The sequence below is a fragment of the Anabas testudineus genome, chromosome 3 (assembly GCF_900324465.2).
Source record: "Anabas testudineus chromosome 3, fAnaTes1.2, whole genome shotgun sequence".
Lineage (NCBI taxonomy): Eukaryota > Metazoa > Chordata > Actinopteri > Anabantiformes > Anabantidae > Anabas > Anabas testudineus.
This window is the reverse complement of record NC_046612.1, coordinates 16,886,621-16,913,279: the sequence shown is the minus strand read 5'-3', so window position 1 is coordinate 16,913,279 and position 26,659 is coordinate 16,886,621. Positions and strand designations below refer to the sequence as shown.

Genomic DNA, 26,659 nt, shown 5'->3' with positions numbered 1-26,659 from the left:
AATCCTATTTGATGTGTTTGTATGAATGCAGCAGTAATTAACTCTGAGGCTCTACGCTTCTGTGGGAGGTGCTGGCGGAAGAGAGAACGCACGCAGCAGGCTGGAACAAAACATCCCTGCAAATCCTCCCAGCTGGCAGCGTAATAAATTAAACAGCGAATCATTTGTCATGCTCTGATGTGTTTGTGTAGCTCGAGTATTGAAGAGGAGGGTCCTTTTCCACAGTTTTACCTACTTAATGTTCATCCAAGAAAGCAGGTCACACTTGTGTGCAGGGAAGTCCCATGATCCTTGAGGTGAGGCAGTGCCCTGGTTACCTGCACAGATGGCCACGCAGAGCAGCTCAAACATAGGGTTGCGTCCTTGTCAGGACTTTCACTGGATGGTCAGGTGGTCTTAGTTCCCACCCGCCTTCATGACTCACTTCCTCTCTTTAGAGCAGTGCTGTACCTCCTTCCAATCTCTTCTTTCACACTGCGCTCACTTGCTCAGCCTGTTCCCCTCCTTGCCCCTCCCTGTGTGTTTGTACTCTTAAGGTCCTTGAGCTGTTGAACAGCAGCAACCAAGCCAAGCCTCACCTTCTTCAGGACTGTAATTTATCCAAAGGGTTGGTTGTTTTCTTTTTGTTTGTTTGCAGACTAGTGCTTGGATTATAAAACTCCTCAGGTCAACTCACTTCTTAGCTCGGTGCTGAACAGTAAAAACAAATCTGTTAACAAGTCTAGTGACTAATTCATGTGATTTGTCACTAGAGTTTTAAAGAATCAGTTCAAAGACCTCTTTTCATTTGAAGACCACCTGGGCATTTTAAAATGTGAAAATGCTGAGCATTTGCAGGCTAAAGGCTGAGCCTTGACCTTGCACTCATTGTATGGAGTTACAGATATTAAATGCTTAAAATGCAAATGGCAACAGTTTAAATAAATCACTAATGCGAGTCATGTATTTGCAATGTAATTTCATGGACAAAAGCTGTGTTGGGGGTAATACAGGCTGTTTCTGGGGGCATGGTTGTATTTAATGGCACTGGCATGTTGATGTACGACATCATGGTGAAAACCCGGCTCCATTTGCGATTCATTTCCACACATGGTTAACTCGTTCTCCCAGCATCAGAGTGGCCAGTTTACTGAAGGCGCAGGGGCCCTCTTCCATGGGGAGTTTGATCTGACTGATTACAGCAGAGCTTCTGTAGCTGCATGACTGAACAGACTCGCCATCACTGGTTGTTTGCATGTTTTAATGTTTGAATCTGAAATATAAAGGATTACTTGGACAGTTTCTTGTAAAGTCATTCCTCTGGTCCTAAACCTCTTTTTTTTTCCTTTCAGTTTTGTTTTAACAAAAGGTTACCACAGGTCAAACAATTATTCTTTTGACCTTTATCAGCCTTTTGCCAACTTGAGTTTGACTGTTGCTCTCCACCACCTCCCATGAGAACCAAGTTTCTCTTCTCTTACTACAGCTAATGCGATATCCAGGGCCCTTCTGTCATTTCATGGCACATTAGTGAAATTAGTGAAGACCAGTAATTGTACAGAGCTGGATCCTTAGACAAATACTTGACTTGAATAGCTGTAGACTGCAGCAGTCAGCTTTTCCTTCATTGTGTTTAATCTTTCTGGAGATCTGCATGAGGTTGAGCACAACATGGGATCTAATATAAAGTTAGCTGAAGAAGGAGGACCTGGAACTACTAAATCTTTTCAGTCAGACACCCACACCCCACATGTTTGAAAGGACACAGTCAGTGTTTAACCACTCAGAAAACACAGACCAGGCATGTGTGTTAGTAACCTTTTCTGTTACAGTTGGGCTGTCTTGGGATCATAGTGTCAGCTGCTGATCCATTTCATTAAGTTGGTGATGGAGTGGGGGACAGGGCAGCATGTTTTAGTTTCTTATTACAGACTATGTCTTTTTGCAGCCTCGCAATCTTTTTATCTGTTTGCTACAGTTGACAGCTTTTGATAGAGTCTGGTGGTTAATCACCAATTATTAACAATTCAAAGCTCTCCATTTGATTAGCTTTATTTATTAATGTGTTTGTTTATTTGCATGTTTTGCGTGTTGACCTTAAATACTATTTAGCACTTTGTAACATTATTTTGAAAAGTTATTTATTTGTAAAGGATACATTTACGTGTATGTTTTCCTACAGTTTCCTCCTATAATTTTTTCCAACACACAGGAGGATGGAGTCTATCACTAAAATAATAAAAGTACATTATTGTACTGTTCCGTTCCATTAGAGTTTAGTTTTGTTCCTTTATTGCGTCCTAGTTTTTGCTGTTGGGAACTCTGTGGCCCCATTCCTTCTCTGCAGTGCAGTGAAAGACCCAGAGCGTGGCGCCAGCAGCAGACTCGGTGACAGCGGCGTTGGCATGGTAACGAGTGAGACGTGACAGCAGTGATGGTGGACGCTTTACTGGAGAGAAAGTACCACAGTCAGCATTTTCTCTCCTCGTCCTCCTCTAACCTCCAGCTATGAGGAGTGCGTGGCACATTGAGAGGAGGTGGAGGAGGTGGAGGAGGTAGGGCTGACAGGATGCTTGTTTGTCGTCTGAATAAACATTAATTTACCTCCAGCAGTCAAACGTGAATTTAATCAAAGTGATTATGCGTCATAATCATCAGCGTCTTCTCGTGGCTTTGCCGATCTCTCATGCGTTGTACTGTAAGCGCGCTTCCTCACTGCCATCTGGAGATTTCAGCAGGTCTGCATTCATACACATACACACTCACGGTCTTGCTTATTAACATACATTAAACCACATTGCCTTTACACACATCATCATTTCTATAAGTGCCAGTGCATCTCTTCTTGTGCCGCAGAAGCCTGAGCTCAGCAGCACTGTAGTGCTGCAGGGCATCGGGAAGATTTGATTTTATGAGCAGTTATTCATTTTCCCTTTATTAAGAACGTGATAATCATCATCTGACTCTGAATTGTTTGAAAGTTTTTGAAGTGTGATATAAAGGTGCAGGGTTTGTTGTAAGGAGTACAGGAGTACACATGAATAACTGCACATGAAGGCATTCATGATTTGCTGTTCCACTCCCAAATGTGTATTAATCCTTCTCACTAAATGCTGCCCTGATTAGTTACATTCACAAACCTTTAAAAATGTTCTGGGAAATTAGTTTATGTAATAAAATTTGTAACAAATTTTCCTTTTGGTATTTTGAGATTTCTGGACAATAACAGGCTTTTGTCAGAAATACTACCGCATATTAATACCTTGACGGTATTAATATATATATAATATATATTAATACCTTGACGGTATTAATATATATAATATAGATATTAATACCTTGACTGTATTAATATGCGCTTAAATAACTCGGTCACAGTTTCTCAGGTAAGCTCATTTCTGTCACATTACCAAAACCTTGTTACTGTCATCGGTGTGAAATCGAACCTGATACCTGATTTCCCTAAGTAGATTTATTCCCCATGTTATAAGTGTAGCCAGGTTTTTGATTGGCTTTTTACAAGTATGTATGTTCAAAAGACTACAGGCAGGCAAGGGAGTGGAGGGGGTGTAAGCAGGTGATTTAGGTGTCTGCAATTCAAAATCTTTGTCCTTATTTTCTGTGCGCTGTTATTTTCTTCTGTTTGTTTTTTTTTTTTTTTTTTCAAAAACTTTAAACACAGAGTAAAAGTGGCTCTTCAGTGAAGTCTTTACTGTCTCCATTGTAAAACAAACTGTGCACTGACACTGGCGTTTCTCTCTCCTCTGTGCTGTCTTTAGGGGAGGAGCTCCTGGGAAAGATCACTGTGCGTAAAAACAAGAAGGATCCTCGCTCGCTGTTGGTTACGTTGGACCTCCAAGATAGGAAGCAGACTTACAGCCTGCAATAATGTCAGCCATCATATAGTACAACATCCAGCTAATCTATGCCAGTTTTTATTGACCAATGTTTGGATATTTACAACATGTCTGAACGATGTGTCAAAAATTACGATTGTTCCTTCAAATTAAAAAAAAAAAAACCCAAAACATAAATGTTCTTGTCCTTGTGTTTTATTAGGCATATGGTAACATGATTAAACTGCAGTGAGCTCTTTCTGGAAAACATGTTTTCTTCCATGTCACAGTTCTTTTGCAGACTGCATCCAGTTTCCTCCCAGGTTTTCACCATATTTAGCTTGATTCATTTTACCCCTGACATTCACAAACCTTCCAGAGTAGCTGCTGCTGAGAGGCATCCCCATTATGAAGCATGGTGGTTGCAGCATTAGGCTGCATGCTGGGTGTTTTGGATGATGTGCAGTGTTTGGCTTATGCCAAATATAGCATCTACTCTAATGGCCAGAAAGCTCAGTGTTGCCATATTGTGGTGCCATATTCTTTCCATTTCCACCATGGTTGTAACTGAATTCAAAGAGATATTCACTAACTTTTAAATTATGTTTTTGCTGAGTTACATGACTAACTGATCATCTATGTCAGTCATTTTAAAGGGGCTGAATACTAAAGCAATCAGTTATTTTCAGTTTTATTTCATTTAGATTGCTTTGAAGGTCATGTTGATTTTTTATGTTGATCAGTTTTAAAAAAGCAAAATTAAACCATGATTGAATGTAAAAAAAAAAAAAAAACATTTTCAGGGGGTGGGGGGGATAGTTGTAAAGGCAGTGTATATGGCGCTGCCTGATCAAAATGTCCAGTGAAACAAAAACACTCAGCCAGCTCTTTGTTAAAGAGAGTTTGTGCTTTTGCCAAGTATTTTTCTCATCTTCCCTTCATGCTCTCCTCCTTATTGTCCTAGTTTGAGCTGCATGAGATCCCGACAGGGGCATCATCCATCTTCCATGAGTTTAGTGGGACAATGCAAAATGAATTTAAGCTTTAAAAAGGCTGACTGAAGCCTCTTTACATACTTCATTGCGCAGCTCTGCTTACAATTAAAGATTTTTTTCCCCTCCTTCTCTGCCTGAGATGATGAATCCTGGGCTCTGAGAAAGTGTAGCCATCTATGAGGAGGAGGAGGAGGAGGAGCAGACTGTGGAGCTGGCTGCCTGTCTTATTGGTGATTTGACAGTCACCTCTTCTGATGTATTTCTCCTGCTTCTGTGTCGTGCGAATATATCAATACTGTCTGGCGTGTGTAGCATCTCACCAGAACAGGCTTTTCTGTGCGGTCGGAAGTTTTGAAAGTTAGACTGAAAGGAAACTATCCACTGAACTGTAGTTGTATCTTAAATGTCTTGTCAAATCTTCCACCACAGCCCACTGCGTTTCATTTTCTACCTGAGATGAATCCCTGCAGACCTTTTGAGCAGGCTCCACCTCCAGCGTGCCATTTACTAAACAAGGACTTAATGTGTTTTTGGTGAAACTGATAAAGCTGAAGCTGTGCGTTATGAAGTGTTTGAAAAGTTGAAAGTTTCTTTAATAACCTGTTTTTATTTAGACTGCAGATGTTAATGATAATGCCTCAGGGGCAGCCAATTTATTTTTGAACCACTTAGTGAAAGCCTGTGTGCCTCATAACACTTTTCACAAAGCAAACTAGAAAAGTCTTTGCAGCATTGCAACACACTTTGCAGCACACGGACTCACATACTTGTTTTAGACGAGTGATGCATGAGTAACAAGGGTGTTTGCACCAAGTGTTTCGAACATTATTGTACAAATGCAATATCCTTCAGTGGAACCGCCTCTTGTGACGCAGTGCGCGAAACACCCTCCCGAACCTGAACTGTTCAGTCTTATGGCTCTGTCAGCGAGGACTGATGATGATGACAGTGGTGATGATGGCACTAGTAGGCCTCTGAATGACCTCCTCCGCTGAATCACTCCTATCCAGGCGCTTCGCATGGATCCAGCGTCTTATCGCTCCGCCGACAGTGGGAGAGTCATCAATTCATTACCGCTCACGCAATTAACGAGCGTGAGGAGAAACTCGCAGACTCCAACCGTGTGTGTGCGCACACATCAGCTCCTTTATCAGGAGAAAAAAAACCCACTTAAGTACAACCCACCAAAGATGCAGCGGTGACGAACTAAATTAAAGGTTGTTGGTGAATTTGTGAAGTTGTTCTTTAAACCCGAGAGGAGGCCTCCCACTTTTAAAAGTGTCAGGAAACGAAAAAACCAGGCGCCAGAGAAACATCCTTCCTTCAATACACGTGGTTTTATTTTTGTTGCATGTGGCTCCACAACCCACGTCCCCGTCGCCTCATTAAATGAAACATAAAAACCTCCCGAGAACCAAAACCTGGATGTTTTGGCAGGATGTGTGTGTGCGCGCCAAGCAGCGCCAGTCCGTGTGTTCAGCGGACTCTGGAAGAGGAGCAGAAATCAATTACAATTATTCTCTGTTGACAATGTAATTAAACTCAGGGCGGCGGCTAATCCACTCGGCTCAGCCTCTTATCTGGAACGGACGGAGATTTACAAGCGGAGAGATCGCAGCGCGCATAGTAAGTGAGCGGCGCTGACTGGGACTGGTCCCATCAGGGAGACTGGCCAAAACCTCAGCTGTGGTCAGATCAGCGCAGGTTGAAACAGGACGTCCTGTAGAAAACTGCATAAACCTGTGCAAGAGCAGATAAGCTTAGAAATGAGACTTACTGAGAAGTGTTTGGTTTATTATTCCGTCGGCCTGCACGGTTGTTCTCACCCTTTAGGAATTTATATTAATATATATTTAAAAGAAACTGTTGTAGTTCATTAATGTTAGTCAGGTGTTTGGCTTTGTACCAGCCTATGATTGGACAGTTAATCCCGTGAAAATAGTCCATGGTTTTAGATCATTATGACAAAAAGATTAATTAAATATCCGTGTTTTTCTAGGCCTGTTCTAATTAAAAAGTGTTTATTATTATTATTATTATTATTTATTATCGTCATCATTAGACATTTCTATCCTATGGCCTGGTGTTTGAACCATGACTAGTTGAACAACGTGGTTGCCAGGCAAGTTTCTAATTGGACTGTCAGGTCTGAGAGCTCGTCCAACAACAGATGTACAACAGGGGAGAGAAGCGGAACAGCTCGTTCTCTTTATTATTAATGTGTACAAGTGTCAGAATGAACCGTTTTATTCTAAAGGAGTACTCTTTGAATTCCCTGTAGGCTACTTCCTGCTTGGTTTATACATTTACTTCTATTTTTCTCTATTGCACTCTACTTCCATGTGTTGGACTGGATGTTTTACCTCCATCATCATCCTACTGCGTGGAGGCCTGAACATAAAGCTGTTTGTTAGGTTCTGTTCTTCTTAGCTAGTGAGACCAAGGAGAATGATGTGTCTTTTTTAGTTTTTGGATAAATCACCAAAAACTGGACATGCCCAGACATCATCTATTTAAAGGGAGTCTTAGACAATGGGATGCGCAATGCAGTGTTTCTGAATCTACAGTAAGCCATCTTTTCTCTTCCGCTGTCACTAATTCCAGTGCAGGCTCCAGTGGTTGGCTCTGGTTCTTACTCACGACACGTGAGGGGAAACAGGCCTCCTTGTTGCGTAAGACTTTGAGAGATGAGTAGTTTTATAAAGACCTCGCCCACTTAAAAAAAAAAAGAAAAGATCAATGCTCCTATGGGGTGACGCACGAAGGAACGTATAGAGCCTGGACCGCGCTGTGCGTAAAACCCGCCAAGTGGAAAAACTATTTATAGTTCGGACCATTTTTATGACACAGTCTTCTTCACAGTTTATTTAACTTATAGAGCTTCTTAAAATAAAATTAGTAATGTATAACTGTGATATGTTTGTACATAATATTAATGATTAAAACTCCCCTCCTTGTCTTTGACATATATACACATAGAACTCATCGACATTTCCAGTTTAGTGTTGATGGTCTGTTTTTTACAAACCTAACTGTTGATGACGGGGAAGTTTTCCATAAACCCCCTAAAAAGTTAACGGATTACAAACGCATCCTTCCCAGGAGTGGCTACTGTGGTTGTAACAGTACACGCACACTGATGAATCTCATTACACCTTCTCCAATAACAACCCGAACCTGGGACTCTTCCAAACGAGCTGCGCGCTTCTGTTCAGGATACGTCCACACGTGTGAGCATCGCTCACGTCCCTGGAGACAAGTATATTAATCAGTTTTGAAAGAGTCTGTCCGGCGCTCCCGCATGCACCGTGCGTAACGAGGACGCACACCATCCACGCACGCACGCATCCCACGCGCGCCCCCGTCGTCTTGGCTTCGGTTGTCCCTTTAAAAATCCGAATCCAAGGTCAATGATTTATCAAACTCCTATTATCAAGAAAATGTCACGCGAAGGGCACCTTGCTCTGCACTGACGCAAACTCCGGTCTTTCCCACGGAGCCATAGAAAAGCTTTGCACTTGGTGCTGTGCGTGGCAACAGCCGGTCTGCTCCCAGTCCTCTCCTCGTCTTTTAGTTGTTTAGTTGTTTCCAGCCTGTCAGCAAAACGCAGCAAAATGGTAAGTGTTGATTTTTTGTAGCTTTTCTTCTTGCAGCTTCACTTTTCTGCAGCCGTCGTGTTTTCATTCGTTTGCATGTTTTTTTTTTTTACTTCTGTCATTTGGCACGTTGTGCGGGTTTCTCGCGCTCTCCATGGTGCTGAAATGCAGCTGCCTCTCCACATTAAAAACTTTGTTCACTTCATTCTTTCACCCTCAGCTTTTGTTTTCTTTTGTAAAACCTCTGCGTGGCTTTTAAAATCTTTATCTTGGGGATCCATTTCTATCTCAGTGTATCGTTTATTTCTTTATTTCTATTTACTCGTTTCTTTGTTTTAAACAGAAGCGATTAGTGCCACGTGGTTATTTCTCCCCCACAAATTAAGAAAACAACTAAAAATCAATCAATAAAGTTACAAATAAGCCCAGTTTACAGTCGGTTCTCTGTTTACTTTCTCTTCTTCACAAAGCTAAATTTCAGGGAGTCATTTGTAATTCCGACGCCCGGGGTCCGCTTACTGCTGTAACGCCGGTGATCTTGCATGCCTGCCGGGGAGAGCGGAGCTACCGGGAGACCCGCAGCAGCTTGTCTATTGCCCATAAAATTAGTGGATGTGTGTGGCTGAATGACATGAGGGGGAAATGGGGCGTAAAATTAAAGAATCTTGCAGAAAGCGAGAACTGGAGAAGCAAGGCAACCCCCTCCCTCTAACACACACACACACACACACACACACACACACACACACACACACCCGGCAGGCTGTGAGCTGAAACTATAGAGCAGCCAGATCCATAACATGCTGCAGAAAAACGTTGCAGAATTGAGCCTTTCTAGTCCCAAAGCAGAGTTGGGCGACTGCAGCCTCACAACTTCATGCTTGCTGCCATTCTGCTGCATTTTGTCTTGCTGATCTGTTGCTGCCATGTTCCAGGATTTTTCTGACCAGAGAGACATGGCCAAACCACCGGCCAGCGCTCCTACCAGCTACATCCCAGCACAGCAGCCCGACGGAGCTGCGGGACTTACAACAAACAAACCGGACAACACGGCTGCGTGCCCGCCGCCCGCCTCTCACCATCACCCGGCGCCGCAGCCACCGGCACCGAGCACCGAGAGCAAAACTTTTTGTCCCACGGAAAATAAACCGGGAGAACCGGACACTAATAAAGCCTATGGGACGTTTAAAAGCGCCCCGCCGGCGGTCCCTGGATCCGTGGCCGTCAACTCGGCCTTCAGGAAGGATTCCGCTGGATCGGCCCGCGGGGGGTCCGCCCAGTACGGAGACCCGCTCCGGGCCACAGCGGAGCAGAACAACACCGCAGGAAACTGGACGGCTATGAGCCAGACCACCATCATACTGGGAACAGATGGGAACACGTCTGTTCAGCCCGGCACCGTCGCGGGGGTAAGTCAGCTAAATGAACCGTTTCCTTAACGGAGAGCGGAGCGGCTGGTCTGACAGGCGGGGGGCTGTGTTGGATGTTTCCGTGTGTCGCTGATCAGAAAGCTGAATGGATTCAGCTGCTGTCTGCAAACAGGGAAGGCGCAAACCCCCGGGAGCGCAGAGCTTTAGTAGATCAGTGCAGCCGACGTGTGAGGCTGGGTTCTGGTTCTGGTGTTCCTCCAGGTCCTGGTTTGGGGGTTTGTCACTACATAGATTTTCCTCCACTTTAGTCTAAATAGCAGCAGTTATTTTAGGCCCTAACTACTGACAGAAGAGAGCTGGGCAGCACAGGCTTCTGTATGAATGTGGTTATAATTTGGACTCTAGGTCATCAGGGGTAAAAGTTGATCATGTGTGATGAGCTGTGTTTCAGACGGATCCTGAACTATTTGTCTTCCCTGCTCTGCGCAGCGTCCTGTCCCCATCACTCTGCACCACTCTGACACAGTCTAGGCCCACTAGAAAACTTTCAAACCCGCTTATGTCAGCTAAATATCCCGGGAATTAAACGGATTTATTAGTCAGTGGGATGAGTTGTCAGAGCAGCAGTCGATGCAAAGAGAAACATTATACTTGAACGAAAGTGTCTTTTTTTTTTTATTTTAAGACATTTCCAGTCATTTATTTTACTTCTATTTGTTGTATTTCTTTTTCTACTTATTATACTGATGATAAATAAGGATTCAATCTCACTCTGTCGGTGTTTCTCGGTGTCCCTGCTCCCAGCACACTCACTTGGTTTGACCCAGGTGTTTTCCAGCTGATAGACAGAGCTGTACCTGAGACTGCGGATTGTTTCCAATTTCCGGGAGGACTCCCTCTATCACACACACACACACACACACACACATACACACACACTTTCCCATGCTTGGTGGAGGTTATTTGTCTGATTGATGGTTCAGTGTATTTTATATATTTACTTAGACCTTGTGATGCAGTGGAAACAATAAAGCCCGATTTTATTAGTAGGCTGTTTCCTCTCATTAGCAGGTTTGGATCTTTATTTAAGATGGAATTGAAAACGGCTTTGCACCATTACTAACACTAGAAGATCACTCTCATACCGGTGCTGAACTCTGACAGCATCTAAAGGCAAGAACGAAATGAACATGAAGCAGAAACCCGGTAGTTAGTGAGAGTGTGGACAGAACACGGTTTCTATAGTGTGGTAGGATTCATCAGTGTCTTTATGTTAGTGGTTGTTGTCAGAAGACTCTAGTTCACTTGTTCATATTTTTCCTTTTAGTAAATGCAGCGGTTAAGGTCCAGTCTCAGAGCTTTTATTATTATTATTATTATTATTATTATTATTATTATTATTATTATTATTATTAGTCCTATTGTAATGATTTCACTTCAAGTCTAGAGTGATTTAATTATTTATTTAATTTACTTCCTTCCTCTTATTATTATTATTATTATTATTATTATTACCTTTAGGCTGACGACGACGATGATGAGGGGGGTGATGAGAATAAGGCCAGAGGAAACTGGTCCAATAAACTGGATTTTATTCTGTCCATGGTGGGCTACGCGGTGGGACTGGGGAACGTGTGGAGGTTCCCCTATCTTGCCTTCCAAAATGGTGGAGGTAAGAGTCAAATCCCGGCACAGAAACTCCAGAAAAATCTGTTCAGACAGTTGATTTAGCCGCTGTAGGCCATAGTTTCTTATTGGAAATATGAGGATATGTCTTCCCGTGTTCCAGTTAGTTTACTAAAATTAGACTGGAGCTTACAGCCACTTAAAGATCTTAGAGAGACGACGTTTATCACGTTGTTATTGCCAATTAAAAACGAAAGATGCAGTAAATTCATATTTAACTCATTAAAATAGTTTTTTATATGAACTACAACATATTTATTATTAGGCTATCTGTGACTTACTGGTTGTTTAATTATAAGCACGACTCGCCTACATCTTCATTATCGGTTTTATATATTATTAAAGTCACTGTCAGACTTCCCTCGCTCTCTTGACGTGCTTCTCTGTAGCCTGCTGTTGAATTCCCCCTTCGCAGGAGCTTTTTTGATCCCCTACCTCACGATGCTGGGCATTGCCGGGATCCCCATCTTTTTGCTGGAGGTGTCCCTGGGCCAGTTTGCCAGCCAGGGGCCCGTGTCAGTGTGGAAATGCATCCCAGCTCTGCAAGGTAAACTGCCACAAGTGATCCGCTGTGAGACCATTCACAAATACAACTCATTTCTTCTCACCAGCACTTCTCCACTTTTCTTAAGAGTAATTTATATATTTCGTCTCATTTATTTATTTTAGGTTGCGGGATTGCCATGTTGATAATATCTGTCTTGATAGCCATATACTATAACATTATAATGTGCTGGACACTGTACTACCTGTTCGCTTCGTTGAAGGGCTCACTGCCATGGGCTAACTGTAGGAATGAGTGGAACACGGAGGAATGTAAGGACAAAGACATGCTGCTGTTAGGTAAGACACACACCTTCACACACACACACACACTCTTGCACTCACACGCACACTAAAAGCACCTCTCTCTCCGCAATGCGTCATGAGTCTCTGAGCTGAGGTGTTCTGCAGTGTAATGAATCCTGACCTGTGATCTCTGCGGTCTTTTCACCCTCAGCAACACTCAAAAGTCAGAGCACCCCGTTCATTTATTCCATCATTTAAATAACACAAGCCGATTATATCCAGGGGGGTGGGGGTTGACTGTGTGGAAATGTGGAAATGTGCAGGAGCGCAGGGTCGTTTGTGGTCGATTTGCGTCAAATAAATATCGAAATCCAGTTAAATTTCGGGAGCAAATTTCTCCCTAACGATTCTGTAAAATCAGCACAAAAACTGCTTGCTTGACAAATTTACTGTAACAGACGGAGCTGCTGCAGTGCTGCGGAGAGCCCGAGACTGACACCTGCTGGCCGCAACACGAACTGTGCCTGTTCAGCACTGTAGTCTCTCTCTCTCTCTCTCTCTCTCTCTCTCTCTCTCTCTCTCTCTCCTTTATAAAATCAGGAAAATAACACACAAGGCATAAATCTGTTTTTTTCTAATTGTTTTACAGAAAGTTACACTCAGATAATAGGTCAAATAATTGAGCTGACATTATGGTGTGGTATATAATGATCTACATTGGCCACATTGTAAAGTGTGAAAATGTGTGCAAAGGATTTTCAGGCCCCTGTTAACATACCAGGGTGAATATTTTAAAGCATGGATCCTGCAAAAATATAGATTTTTTTCATTCCCTAATTTAAAACTCAGATAAAGATCTTTGTCTTTGTGATAACTTTCAAAGTTGTAGCTTGTGGTATTGTCATATACAGTTCAAGTGCTTGTATTATTTTGTCCCCTCAGTTTAGTTACAGAAATCCTTCTCTGTCACTGCACTGCTTATTTAATAAACACAGAACATTGTTATCAGTTTTATTTTTAAGATTGAGAGCAAGTTTTCCCTGATGTGTCTGCGTGGATAACAGGATGGTCAAAAACAGAACAGGTTTTATATTTTTCCTTAAGTACGTATGTGAAATTCCTGCCGTTTGACTTTGTTTCTAAAAGAGCAAAAATCACAGTCAGTCATTTTTTCCTGTTACCAGACGTTCTTTATCTACAAATCAGATACATCTGTTCACTCCAACTTTAATTTCAGTGTGAAAGTCTGAGCAGACTCTAGGCAGCACTCTGCCCGTCTCTCCCAGTTGACGTGTGTTGGTTTCTGATTGGAACAGACTCGTGCATCCTGCGGGACAGAAACATCACCTCCATCAAGAACTCCTCTTTCTGTCTGTCTGCAAATGCTGTGGGAAACCTGACGAAACTGATAAACATGACTGTGGACAACAACAAGACCTATGTCAGCCCCAGTGAGGAGTACTTCAAGTGAGTGAACCTTCTGTCTGACGAAAAACAGCAGTTTAAAAAGAAACTAAATTAGATTTATTCATTTTGGTTGTTGTTCCTCTCATGAAGAAACAGCTGTCATAGACTAAGGTTTGCAGGCCCTGAAACAGGCCTCGCCATAATGATATTTTTAACTTCTTAAAATGAAATAAATTTTCCTCCTAAAATAATTTTTACAGAACCAGGTATCTAGATTTCAGGTCTTTAAGACCTAATAAACACAAGCAGAGAACACCTGGACACAACAACTAGAGTTTTACACATTTCACCCGATAAAGTTCTTCCAAAGAATTAATAAAAAAAAAAAAAAAACAACAAAAAAATATATTTTCTTAAAGCAAGTGTAAAAGATGCTCAAACAATGAATATAACTTCGATATAAAATACGAGACATCTGATTTTGTGTTAGGATCTATTGATGGGCCAGTAGGAGAGAATAAAGCCGTCCCCTGTACCTGAATCAATAAAGGAGAGAAACTGAACTGAGCTTTGTGTCAGAAACACGTTGAAATAATCCAAATGAAAATCCTTAGGGTTCGGTTATACATAATACATGATTAACTAAAAGAGAGAAATTTGTCTTGTGTAGGATTTTCTATATCTTTTTTTTTTAGGTGCACTGTGTTGCATTTTTCAGGAGTTTTGCTTTTTGAATCACACCTGCAGATACAATGTGCTGCACATCTCTAAAGGCATCGAATATCCAGGAGATATCCGTTGGCCTCTGGCAGGATGTCTCTTCCTGGCCTGGCTCATTGTCTACGCCTCTTTAGCCAAAGGAATCAAGTCATCGGGAAAGGTAACAAAACACAACATCTCTGATCTCTGTTGTTTGGACCTTCAGTCAGAGACAGAGGGAAACTACAGATGCATTCACTTCCCCAAAAACACATGATGCAGTAGGACATAGTGATGAAAGTGCCACCTAGTGATGAAATATGAGACATTGAAGAATTAAGCTCTGATAGTCCTCTGCAAAGAAGTGTTTAAATCATATAGCCTTCACAGAAAAAAAAAAAAAACCTTTATGCATTATACCCACATTCATATACACTCAAAGTCAAACTGAAGACTTTAGGGCGGACACACAAATGCTGTCTGGGAGGAGGTATTTTATTCTCTTTCTGGAAATGAATAAACATGAGACAGATGAAGGAGATTCATATTTTTCATTTGGCATTTTTTAGGACTCTTCTGTTGATTCATGGAAATACAACATATGATATTTTTGTTATTATTGAAACAAATAAACTCAGAATAACTCAGACAGGATTCTTGCACTGTGCTGCCCTCTGCTGGATGTACTGGTGTCGTGCAACATTTTTCAGACAAAGACACAGTGAGACAGACAGAAGACGCTTTAATTGCAGCAGCCAAATCACAAAACGGAGAAACAGTGAGGTAGATAAGAAAAACATTGCAGCTTAAAGCCTGTGATACAGTAAATACAAACTAAATAGACCCAGTAAAGCTTAAACCCAGAGTTATTAGTAAATGAAATAATATGAAGATTGAAAAGAGCCTAATACAGATACTACATGTGTGAACTATACACTGTGTAATGCTGATCGTAATGTTCTGTAATAAACTGCATTACTGTAAGAAATAATAAATAAATGATCTGTCTGCCTGACACATCTGTGGCATTCTGCTGATCAGTCGTTGCACAGAATCAGGTGTGATTTCCTCCATCTGCAGCTCTTCACAATGGTCTGCTGTGCTGTTAATTGTTCAGACCTCTTGATTGAGCTGAGCTGATCAAGTGATCACAGAGAGCAGTCCAACAGCCACTTTCCTCTTCAAATAATCCTTACACAACCAGGAAGAATGCATGGGGTCATTGCCTTGCTGCAAAACAAAGTTATCCCCAATCAGTCATTGCTCAGAGGGAATGTCCTCTTTTAGCACGGAGCAGTATCCATGCTGAGTGAACCTCCATGCTTCACTGTTGGTGTTAGACAAGCATCTACCATCTACCTCCTCATGAGCTGTGTGCTTGAGCTCTGTATATCTGTATCTATGTTCTTCGTTTGGACCCAGTCTCCTCAAACGTGGACTCTGCAGCGTTTTCTTCTAATTTGCCAACCTACGTAGGGTGGACTGAGTAGACAGCTCATCTGAGTCTTGTTTTAGTCAACAATGCTGCATTCAGGAGCAGTGAAGCATAAAGTACTTCACGTGCACTGCGTACGGCTGCGTCTTCTGTCCTAATTAGATTCACTTAGAATAGTTTTTGTTTGATCATTTTTAAATGACAGGTCACTCATGAGTGGCAAATAATAGTTGTTTTGTAAAAGTTTTACATGGTTTACCATAGTTTAACAGATAAATGATGTAGGTGGATTTTGTCATGCCCACATCTCTCTCTTTATACCCTATCCCCGTCCTCTCTTTGCTCAGGTGGTTTATTTCACAGCCACATTTCCCTACGTGGTGTTGGTCATCCTTCTGATCAGAGGAGTGACGCTACCCGGTGCCGCTGACGGCATCCTTTACTTCATCACACCGAAGTGGGAGAAACTGAATGACGCGAAGGTACCTGACATTTGCTGATTTTGATGTTTTACAAACAGCAGTAGGCGTTTTTCCTGCAGCTCTTTCTCTCTTCCCCTGACAGGTGTGGAAAGACGCAGCCACTCAGATCTTCTTCTCTTTGTCGGCTGCTTGGGGAGGCCTCATCACTCTGTCTTCGTACAATAAGTTCCACAATAACTGCTACAGGTAAACACACAAAAGGTAAACTATGCATCTGGCAGACACATTCAAACTGTCACCACAGACACATGAAATGTCAATAAGAAATTACACTGTTGGCAATGCTAGCTCAGTGTTTCTGGTTTTCTCATATTGACATTGAAGCCGTACGTCCTGGTTTTGCTTCATTACCACATAATGTAATGTCATTTAAAATAGTCACCGTCACATATAGAACAATTTTTTTTCAGGACATTCTTGTAAAAATGTATATGACCTCTGACTTTACATTTATTCATAAACACTGTTTATTCAGGGAATTCCAGTCAATTACACAAATATTTCTAAAGACACTAATATATACCCACATGCCTCATATAACAGACACACATAAACATATTATAAAGCAAAATAACTTAGAGCACCACCTTGTGTATGTGTTCTGTAAATGCCTAATACTCTTAGGAGCCCTCTAGTTGCAGACAGTTCTTATTCCCACCACCAGAGGACACTGTTGGATCTCTAATCAGTGTCCACACAAGATGTATGAAATAAGAGAGCATTATCTAATATATACATGTAGTTTACCTCACCATTTCAACAATCTTGCAATCACTAAAGCAGATACTCTGTTTGCTTATTTAGCCTGTCTCTTCTCTCTTTCCTCGTTTTCTCTGCAGGGATACGATCATAGTGACGTGTACAAACAGTGCCACTAGTATATTTGCTGGGTTTGTCATCTTCTCAGTCATTGGTTTCATGGCACATGAGTTGAAGGTGCCGATAGAGAGGGTGGCAGATGAAGGTAAGATACATAACCAACAGGCAGCAGCATTACTGCTCATGAAACACAAGCTGAACCACTTTATCTGCTCTGTGTGTGTGTGTGTGTGTGTGTGTGTGTGTGTGTGTGTGTGTCAGGTCCAGGCATAGCGTTTGTAGTGTATCCAGAAGCTCTGACCAGGCTTCCCCTATCTCCTTTCTGGGCGATCATCTTCTTCCTCATGCTCTTGACTCTCGGCCTGGATACCATGGTAACTACTGGTCCTTTAATACCTTCAACATGTGCATTGTTGTATTTCTATACTTACGTGACTCATACATTCTTGTAAAGAGGTGAAAAATCTTCCAGAGTACTGATATTTTCCAATTCCAAACTTCGACCATGTTTAAAACAATCTCATGTTCTCACGTTTGACAACTTTGCACATAAATCCTGTTGTAGTGAGTAGATTAAAATAAGTAAATCACATAAATACCGAATGTGCTTACTCTGACCTAGTGGGAACAAAAAACGCTATGGTTACTTTAATATCCACATAGTATCACATAGTGCCCACATACCTTCAACACATTAAACATACAATAAACAACATGTATTATCTGACTGGAGTGTTGGAAAGTGTATTTGTTTTATTGTCATGGAGCTTGTCTAGTACACATCTGAACTGCGCTAAACTGCTACCGCAACCTCTACAGTGGACGTGGAGTAGATTGATCTCCACTAACTTCTGAGAAATCCATTTCTCTCCTCAGCTGTTCCACTTTCCTTTGCAGTTACACGCTAACTATAGTCTTTTATTTGCTGCTGGTCAGGTAGTGTATAGTGGGTTTACAAACAAAGCCTGCTGCTGCAGGAAGACAGGATGCTGAGAGAGACGAGACTTAGCCATGTTTAAACAGTGAGATCACAGAGGCTATGAAATCAGTGGAGCTGCACCGTTGGTGACAATTGTCTCTCATGAAGTCTGAGAACTGGATTTGTGTTTAAGGTTTAAGCTTAATTCTCAGATCACAGAAAGGAAATGAAAATAATTAGTAAATACATACAAAAAGCTGACATGGTTCAGCTGCTATTTCTAAAAACATCAGAAATATAATTCTTTCTGGATGCAGGTTTACAGGAGAACGCAGGTTCTGTTGTGGCTGTGACCCAACACTCGGAGTTTTACATCAACAATCTTTCTGTCGGCACCGATGAGAGCATCTTGACTTCTGTTTGCTACAAAGTAAACACTCAGCTTTAGTAGCACCATCCAGCTATGTATAAACGCTGCACACATTGACCTAATTAACATAATTACTCATGCACTCCACCCACTGTGACTGATTTTAGTGCTTGAGCTCTCCAGGTACTAGAGCAGAAGGGGGTCTGTGTGATTGGAGTGAATTAAACTAAGTTGACCTTAAAGTTTTGCAACATCAACACTGAAGTAAACCTAAGAAAGGTGGTTCCTCCTTCCAAATTTAAAACGCGAAGAAAAAGAAATCACCTTGGACTGTGGGTGATTTGCATTTTTCAGAATATTCTGACATAACGTTGAGATTAATCTTTAGTACAAAAACCAGGACTGGGCAGTTTTTCTGTTTACAGGGTGCTAGAGGCAGCAATGCAGCCTTAAATGTGCCACCTGAAGATTAATAGTGTTTAAATAATGCATTGTGAGGAACAATAGTTTGCATTTATTACACAAATAAACTTAAATAAAAAAAGTATTTATTTATTATTTAGTATTTATGTCTACATATAACATCCAGTTTGAAGGACTTATTATCCTGTGTTATCATTTTCAAATAGTTGAATTAGTGTTTGATCAATTTAGTCGTCTGTTACAAATAAACTAAGATTCCAAATCTGTAATTATTATGCTGACACACTCTGTTGGAGGAGTTCTTCATCTTCAGTCCTCATAAAGAAAATGGGATAAAGAGCATCTAAAGGGGAGAAACAAACTCTGTGAACCTCGCAATTTGTGTTCAGTGTGATAATTGGCACATGCTATTTCACTTAATAGCATACATATATAGACATATTGGCAGCTTTTTCATCAGTTAAATATTGTCTTAATGACTTTGTCTAAATGTTTGTCTCTTTGTATACAGTGCCACTGTACACAAACTGCTTATGAGAAATTAACATGGAGCATTTAGCAGCTCAAGAATAAGACATTTCCCTCTGGAGTTGGTTGATACCAAACTGGCATCAATATTGTGTTTTTAAATAGTTTCGTTGCCCTCAAGAAGCCAGAAAATCAGCTAATTCCACCTTTAGAAAATCTTTTTCAGTGCAACCGACACAAACTCTAACTGTGTCAGTTACTGCATTCAGTGCTTGTGTAACTTCAGCGAACAAACACTTAAGTCTCTGTGAACTTTCTAAAGGCCAGACCACCTCCACGTACAATCCTGGGTAAACAATTCTCGACTAAACTCCAACTCCTTCAAGTGCATTGTGATGCTCCTGAGCCCAACAGAGGAGCAGAGGGCACAGTGGCGCATTAAGACACGAGTCAACAGTAACAGTAAATGATGATGTTACTTTGCCTTGGCAGTGGCAGCTCTGAGGAGGGAGCTGCTGGCTTTGTTGTAGAAAGCAGCTCGGAGGTAATAGGCTTGGGATGGTGACAGGAAATTAGTTTTGGGAGCTCAGGAGGCAGGAGAAGAGTGGAGACGTGGTACATAGCTTGGAGCCAGTAGGTTTCTACAGTGCACACTATAGCAACCTTGCTAAATTCTGCTCTCAATTTGTATATTCATCCGCGCTCTGTCCTCTGGGTTGGCTTCTGAGCCCCTTTTACCATCATGTTACATTTGTTTACCTCCAGTCAGACTGTCAGCTCTCACCACTGTAATGTAAATGCTTTATAGTGATTTGTTTTCACAGCCTCTCCAGCGCACGACTGGCGTAATATTCTGTATTTGTTATGGAAATAAATGAAACTACGGTAAACACGCGTTCACTAGATGAACTGAAGACAAACACCGCACAACACGGGACATTAAATTGCTGACAGCAGCAGCTGCTCTGATTTGAATAAACCTGCTGACTGGAGGCTTTCCAGGTCCCCTAAATATAGCCAAATTAAATTTAACTCATGGTATTTTCAGACAAAAGCTAATTTCAGCATTGTCTTCATTATACTTTTATCACATGCGATGAAACAGTACAAACCAAACATCTTCTGTCTTACCTCCATCCCTTTCTTCTCTATACCAGTTCGCCACCATTGAGACCATCGTAACCTCTGTGTCAGATGAGTTCCCCAAGTATTTGAGGAAACACAAACCGCTCTTTACCCTGGTCTGCTGTGTCGCCTTCTTTATCCTGGGATTTCCAATGATCACAGAGGTAAGACACAAACACAGAAACACACATCTGTGCACGCACGCATTTGATGCCACACCGCAAAGTGCACGCAGCCATCCTCCGTGTGCCCTGTGACTCTCTCTTTGAATAAGTTGACAGATTTCTGCATGTAAAGCAAAGTCGCAGCCTTCAGAGGACAGGCTCAGTGAGTGGAACAAGAGAGGCTGAGTCTTATTAAAATCCCCACAGACAGCTTCAGATGGCAAAATCCAGCCTAAAGGATTTATACATGTCATTTCTTATGATCCGGTACAAGGCAGTGTGACAGTTATGATCACACTGACTTGTATCTCCCACAGAAAGTGAAGGAGGAGGAGAGTCATTGCAAGACAAAGCCTCAAATTCTTCTTTTAATAGTTTGTTTGTGTGTGTGTGTGTGTGTGTGTGTGTGTGTGTGGCAGAATGGGATGTATATGCTGCAGTTGGTGGACACGTTTGCAGCCTCCTACTCTCTGGTCATCATTGCTATCTTTGAGCTTGTGGGAGTTTGCTACCTGTATGGTGAGTACAGACGATCCTGTTTCATCTCATGACCTTTGACCTGCTCTACTCAAAGTCTGAAGCCCTGCTATTGGACACAGGAGACTCCAGTGTTTATTACATTTCTCAGAATGTTAACATTTCTGTCTGGAGTATGACATTAGAGGGATACTTTTCACAACTTAGGTGAAAAAGGTTTGAAGGCTAAGAGATTAGTTTTAATAAAGATGATGATGAGATGAGGTGTAACCACACTTTTAACAGTGATGTCACATCGTTGTGCAGTACACCGCGCCATCAATTGATCGAGGGTGAAGATAAACCAGTGGAGGCGAGCGAACACAAGATCAGGTGGTCTTAAGTTACTTTTATTTCTCAGAGGAACAGGAGAAGGTGCTTGGTAAATTTCAGGGTAGTCAACCTCTGAGTTTAGGGGATTTATTGTTTGCAAACATGACATTTTGGCCTGATGTGGAAACTACAGGATGGACTCTTGGTCAAAGAAAACATATTTGAAGAACATCTGGTGCTTTGTTAAGTTGTGATCACGGTTTCTTTTACTGTTTTTTTATGTTGTGTTGGTCAAACAATACAAAATCCAAAAGGACTGATAGCCGACCTTCAACTTTATGGTTTGCATTCAGCTAGTAATTAAGCTAAGTATCACATAGCATGAATTTGCACAATAAACCTAAAAAGCAGGAAAACAACAAGTAAAAGTCCTTTTAGACCTCTGATTGTGAAATGTTTGGGAAGATGATTAGCTGACTGTCTGACTGAATAAGAATTAACGTGAGAGTTAGTTTTAAAGTACGTTCAAAGTAAATAATGGGAATGTCCCTCTTTAAATCATTACTTATAAATAGTAGTACATAAAGTATGTGAAGTTTGTTCATGTCTTAAAATGGAAGAAGTTTAGTATTTTTAAAAATGGAGCAGATAAAGAATAATTAAGTGAATGTGCTGCATGTTAAGCATATATACTTCCTTAAATTGCAAAGGTAGACAAATAACAAAGGGCATGAAGACACAAATTGTTGACAATAAAACTAAATTTCCCAATTATGCCTATAAATGTAGTCACTTTATTGCTGTCACAGTCAACCTGTTCTCTCCAACTCTTGGCATGTTGTTCTTCTTAACTGAAATCTTTAATTACCCTTCACTTCACGATTTCTGCAATTCATGCATTCAACCAGCTTTTTAACATAATACAAACACATTGTTTATCAAACGCAGCTGAATCGTCCTGAAAGATGTGTTTTTTGTCCTGTAATTGTGGACAGTATTTCTCATCCCTTTCCTTTGTATGTGTGTGTGAAATGTGTTATTCTAGCTGTGGCCACTAGCTGTCTCTGCTGTAGTGTCTATGTCACACACACACACACACACACACACACACACACACACACAGACTGAGAGCTCAGGTGAGTGAGTGTCAGAAGGCCGTTACCAAGGTGCAAAGCACACGGCTCTCCTTCAGCTTGTCACAGCATCAGTACAGGTGACATATTGAAATGATTGTGTGACTCTACCTCTTCATGTCACTCACTGTTATCCTTCAATAAAAGCAGAGGAATGAAGCCATCTGCTCCCTCGATTTTTCTCAGGGACAATGGAAACTGACTCTTTGTCCCCGTCTCTCCCTCTGTCTCACACACACACACACACACACACACACACACACACAGAGGGAGAGAGAGAGACTCGTAAGGATGGATTGAATTTGCTGATCTTTTTTAAGGGACCTTATTAAACCCAGGTCGCTCTGTGTGTCTCTTCTGTCTGAGTCGTTCTCATTCCTCTTCTTTTATTTCATTCCTCTCCTTTTTTTTTTTCCTCGCAGGTCTGCAGAGGTTTTGCGAAGACATTGAAATGATGATTGGTTTCCAGCCAAACCGATTCTGGAGACTCTGCTGGGCCTTTGTGACTCCGACGATTCTGACGGTGTGTTTGTTTTTGCTCATCTCATTCTGTGGCACGCAGACATTCACACAGACATGTGCAGCTTAAAATGTTTCCATTTTCACTGCAGCCTTTCAAGTTCATTGATTCACAATTGGAAAGGAACAAGGGAGAAATTGCTCCTGTTACGCTGAAATCGAAAATTATGTTTCCTTCCAATTCCTGTCATGTCACTGAGTCTCAAGTTGTTTGTGTTTTTCACAATAGTACCTGCCAAATAGTTTGTGTGACGTCAGTTTAGCTGCCGCAAACACACAGTGAACATTTTCTGTAAATTGGCCACTTATTTGTTACACGCTCTGTAGTAGCAGCTGTAAATTTCAATGTACAATATATACCAGCATGTCAGTGTTGGACACTGGCCAGCATTAATGTTAGTAATTGTAATGGAAACCGCTATAGTGCCAAAGCAGAGTTGACGATGACAAATGGAGCAGCAATCGGGCCGAGTGGTCATCCTGCAGCTCTCGGGGAGATCAGATTTCCTCTGGGAGCTCCGTGATGCACAACTCTGGCTAATCTGTTTCTGTCTGCCTTCTTCTTTTTTTTTTTTTTTTGTTTGATTTTCTTGTTCTTTTTCTTTTTCTAATAATTCTCAGCCAAATTTCCTGAAGACAGGAAATCTTCTTTCAAGTCTGTCTCCCTTTTGAACTCATTTGTGCTTGTAGTAAAAAGGAAAGGGCTCATTGTCATCATCCACAGATGTAGATTTGTGTCTACTGTATAAATCTACTGTACAGTCCTCACTCTGCAACAGGCAATATATTAGGTCATTGTTTTAAAATATGCACTTCCTTTCATTCTTGTTATTGATCATTCATGCTATTGATGAGTCATTTAATAGTACATTTTCTTATGTAACAACTCAGTGTATCTATAACATAAGCTGCACAAAGTTGCAAAGGCAGTCTGTACATTTATAAAAAGATATCTGAAAGTTGCATTTCCAAACTGCAGGTCATTTAGATTACTCTCTGCAGGCTGACAGTGACCTTTCAACATAGAATTTACAAAGTATTCCTGCGGGAGAAAACTCCCCAAATGACTGAAAATGTTTCCCCGGTTCTTGAAAGGACACTGGTAATAACTAGATTTTATTTCAATCTTACAGCAGAACATTTTAAGAGAAACCAATTTATGCGAAACTGCATTAAGCCAACAACTATTTTATGTCTGGAAGCTAAATAGGGTTTTTTTTATAATTCTTCTAATATGCAGAACACATCAAATGCTTGGCATCTTTTTATGCTTATACAGTATGTACTGTACACGTGGTGCTGACCACAGTCTCTACTGGTGGTCACTGAGCTCTTAAGGAGCAGTTTGTTCAGACACTGGGAAGCTTTCTCATTCAACACGTCTTTCCTGTGCAGGGCATTCTGGGTCTGAGTCTGTACCAGTGGAAGGTGATGACGTACGAGGACTACACCTACCCCACCTGGTCCATGGTTATGGGCTGGCTCATGGTCATCTGCTCTGTCATCTGGATCCCCATTATGTTTGTCATTAAGATGCACCTCGCCCCCGGCAGCTTAATCGAGGTAATATTTGAAGCCATGATGTGACATTGACATGCATGTGTTGGTTTTGGGTCCTGTGCACGCGCACACATTCTCAGAAATATCCTCATAGCCTCGTCCGACGCTCATTAGCAGGGAGAGGCAGGCTGCTCACTCAGTATTTTACACTGAGTGATTTCGACAGTTTTCTGGCGGGTCCCTTTTAAATACTCAGATTAATGGATGATGATGATGGTGGATTTCTGTTCTGATGTCTCAGTTCCCTCAGCAGCTCTGACAGCCGCCTCAATCGTCCGGCTTTACATTTTCATTTCTTTTGTTTGCATGACTGTAATAAATGCATAATCATTACAGTGTTTTCTTTTACACGAGGGAGTTCTAGTGTGACTTTAGTGCAAAACAACATTGAACACTCTTGATGTTTTATATATCTGAAAATGCATCCATTGGTTTTCTTTTACTTGGGGTTTTTCATTTATTTTTAGATGAGGCATGGTACATGGAATCAAATTAGTCTTACTTCCATCACTGACATTACCCTATTACACCATGTACCAATCTTCACAAAGTGCCTCACGTATGATTAATGGCCATCTCACTAGCCTCAGCTACACAAACTGCACAAACCAGAAGTCAAATGAATACTTGAACCAAAACTCCACTCTTTGGGAGGAGGTCATACATTAATCACAGGATTGATGGTTCAAACCCTGTGTACCCACGTGTCCCCGGGTCCTTGAGCAAGACACTGACATCCAGTGGTGCTCCAGATGGTTAGGACTCTGAGTGTCTGTTTAAAAGGATTGAGGAGCAAAGAGTGCTTTAAACCAATTAGACTCTATAAATCTAGATCAAATTCATGCCATGTAACATATAAACCTTCAAACCAGTGAGCTCTGACTAAAGTATTCTTTCAGAAATTAAGGTATTAATGCAATAATAATATTTAATATTGCAATAATGTCCCTTTGATTTTCTTCTGTTCAGTTCTTTTGGTTTTGATGGCTCCTAGTGATTGTATAAAGAAAACAGCACTGTGGCAGACTGACCACTGACACCACTAAAAATTATAAAAATGCTGTTAAAGAAAATACATTCTGTGGCCTTTCACTACAGCTATGAGTTAAACACCTGCTCTGCCTGTATAAACCTGCTTCGTGTTGATTGTGCTCTTACAGCGTCTGAAGCTGGTCTGTGCGCCTCAGCCTGACTGGGGCCCTTTCCTGATGAAGCACCGTGGGGAACGTTACAAGAACATGATCGACCCTCTGGGGACAAACTCTCTGGGCCTCAAACTGCCCCCCAAGGACTTCCAGCTCGGCACCTACCAGTAGCAGCCACCCAAGCAGCACCACACCCACCACTTATGTCACCAAGAAGGCGGCAACATGCCAGCTTCTGGGCCAAGCCCCCTCCCCCCCTCTTATCTCCTTTTCCTGTAGGTTTGTTTCCGTCTTTGCTCTGTCCATCCCTGTATTGTGGCTGTGGAAACTGGCTCAGCACTTCCTCTCTTCCCTGACGGAGGAGGAGTGGCCGGGTGGAGTCTACTCCTCCACTTCTGCTTCGTACTCATTTATTGGGCTAGCATCGCCTCCCACACGTGACCACCGATCACTCCAGAACCCTTCCCAGGGATATTTATTCCAACAGAAAAATTGCGTCATAAAATGACACAGCTCAGACTGCACTTGCAATATTAGACTCGCCATAGCTGCTCCCTATGGAGTCGTGTGTCTGTGCGTGTTTGTTTGTGTGCCATCACATTTGTGTGTAGAGATCATGAATTATCTTGGTGAAAGTAGACACAGGAAAACAAAAAGAAAGTTGAAAGACACCAAAACAATGGTCCAGTGAGCTCAGTGATCATCTGCTTTGTTCCATCTGTGTACATGATGTAAGTACCATCAGCAATACTAAAAAACTGCTGTGGAAAAAACCAAACAAAAAACAACAACACAGTATTCACTGATCACATTTTGCTCCTATCCAGCAGTAGCTACAGCTCATTCGCTCTTGCTTTGTCAAAAATAGATTAGATTAGAAGATCTGCAATTTGTGCCTCCTACAGCCCTGTAGAGTAACGAATGCATCCAGATTACCACTCTCAGTATATA

The 26,659-nt window shown here is 41.6% G+C and overlaps 2 protein-coding genes across 3 annotated transcripts in view; both read left to right on the top strand.

Annotated features, from left to right (window-relative positions):
• Positions 1 to 4,002, top strand: part of prmt3 (protein arginine methyltransferase 3) — a 46,950-nt gene extending 42,948 nt beyond the window's left edge. For both annotated transcript variants that reach the window (XM_026378885.1, XM_026378884.1), the window contains exon 16: positions 3,759 to 4,002. In XM_026378885.1, coding sequence (XP_026234670.1) covers positions 3,759 to 3,868 — 110 coding nt within the window. In that variant the 3' untranslated portion in view covers positions 3,869 to 4,002. The remainder of the gene's footprint in view (positions 1 to 3,758) is intronic.
• A 5,330-nt stretch (positions 4,003 to 9,332) lies between these two features.
• Positions 9,333 to 25,879, top strand: slc6a5 (solute carrier family 6 member 5). The gene is made up of 15 exons (XM_026378367.1): positions 9,333 to 9,815; positions 11,298 to 11,448; positions 11,878 to 12,009; positions 12,132 to 12,305; positions 13,568 to 13,718; positions 14,406 to 14,538; positions 16,140 to 16,274; positions 16,357 to 16,460; positions 17,114 to 17,238; positions 17,355 to 17,467; positions 20,431 to 20,562; positions 20,982 to 21,081; positions 22,907 to 23,007; positions 24,399 to 24,566; positions 25,724 to 25,879. Exons 1-15 carry the CDS (start codon positions 9,333 to 9,335, stop codon positions 25,877 to 25,879), a joined length of 2,358 nt encoding a protein of 785 aa, XP_026234152.1.
• Positions 25,880 to 26,659: the final 780 nt, after the last annotated feature.

Coding starts and splice junctions, on each gene's coding strand:
- slc6a5 (XM_026378367.1), top strand. CDS start 9,333: ATGTTCCAGGATTTTTCTGACCAGAGAGACATGGCCAAACCACCGGCC. Junction 17,468..20,430: donor CTCTCGGCCTGGATACCATG/GTAACTACTGGT, acceptor TCTCTATACCAG/TTCGCCACCATTGAGACCAT. Junction 24,567..25,723: donor CCCCCGGCAGCTTAATCGAG/GTAATATTTGAA, acceptor GTGCTCTTACAG/CGTCTGAAGCTGGTCTGTGC.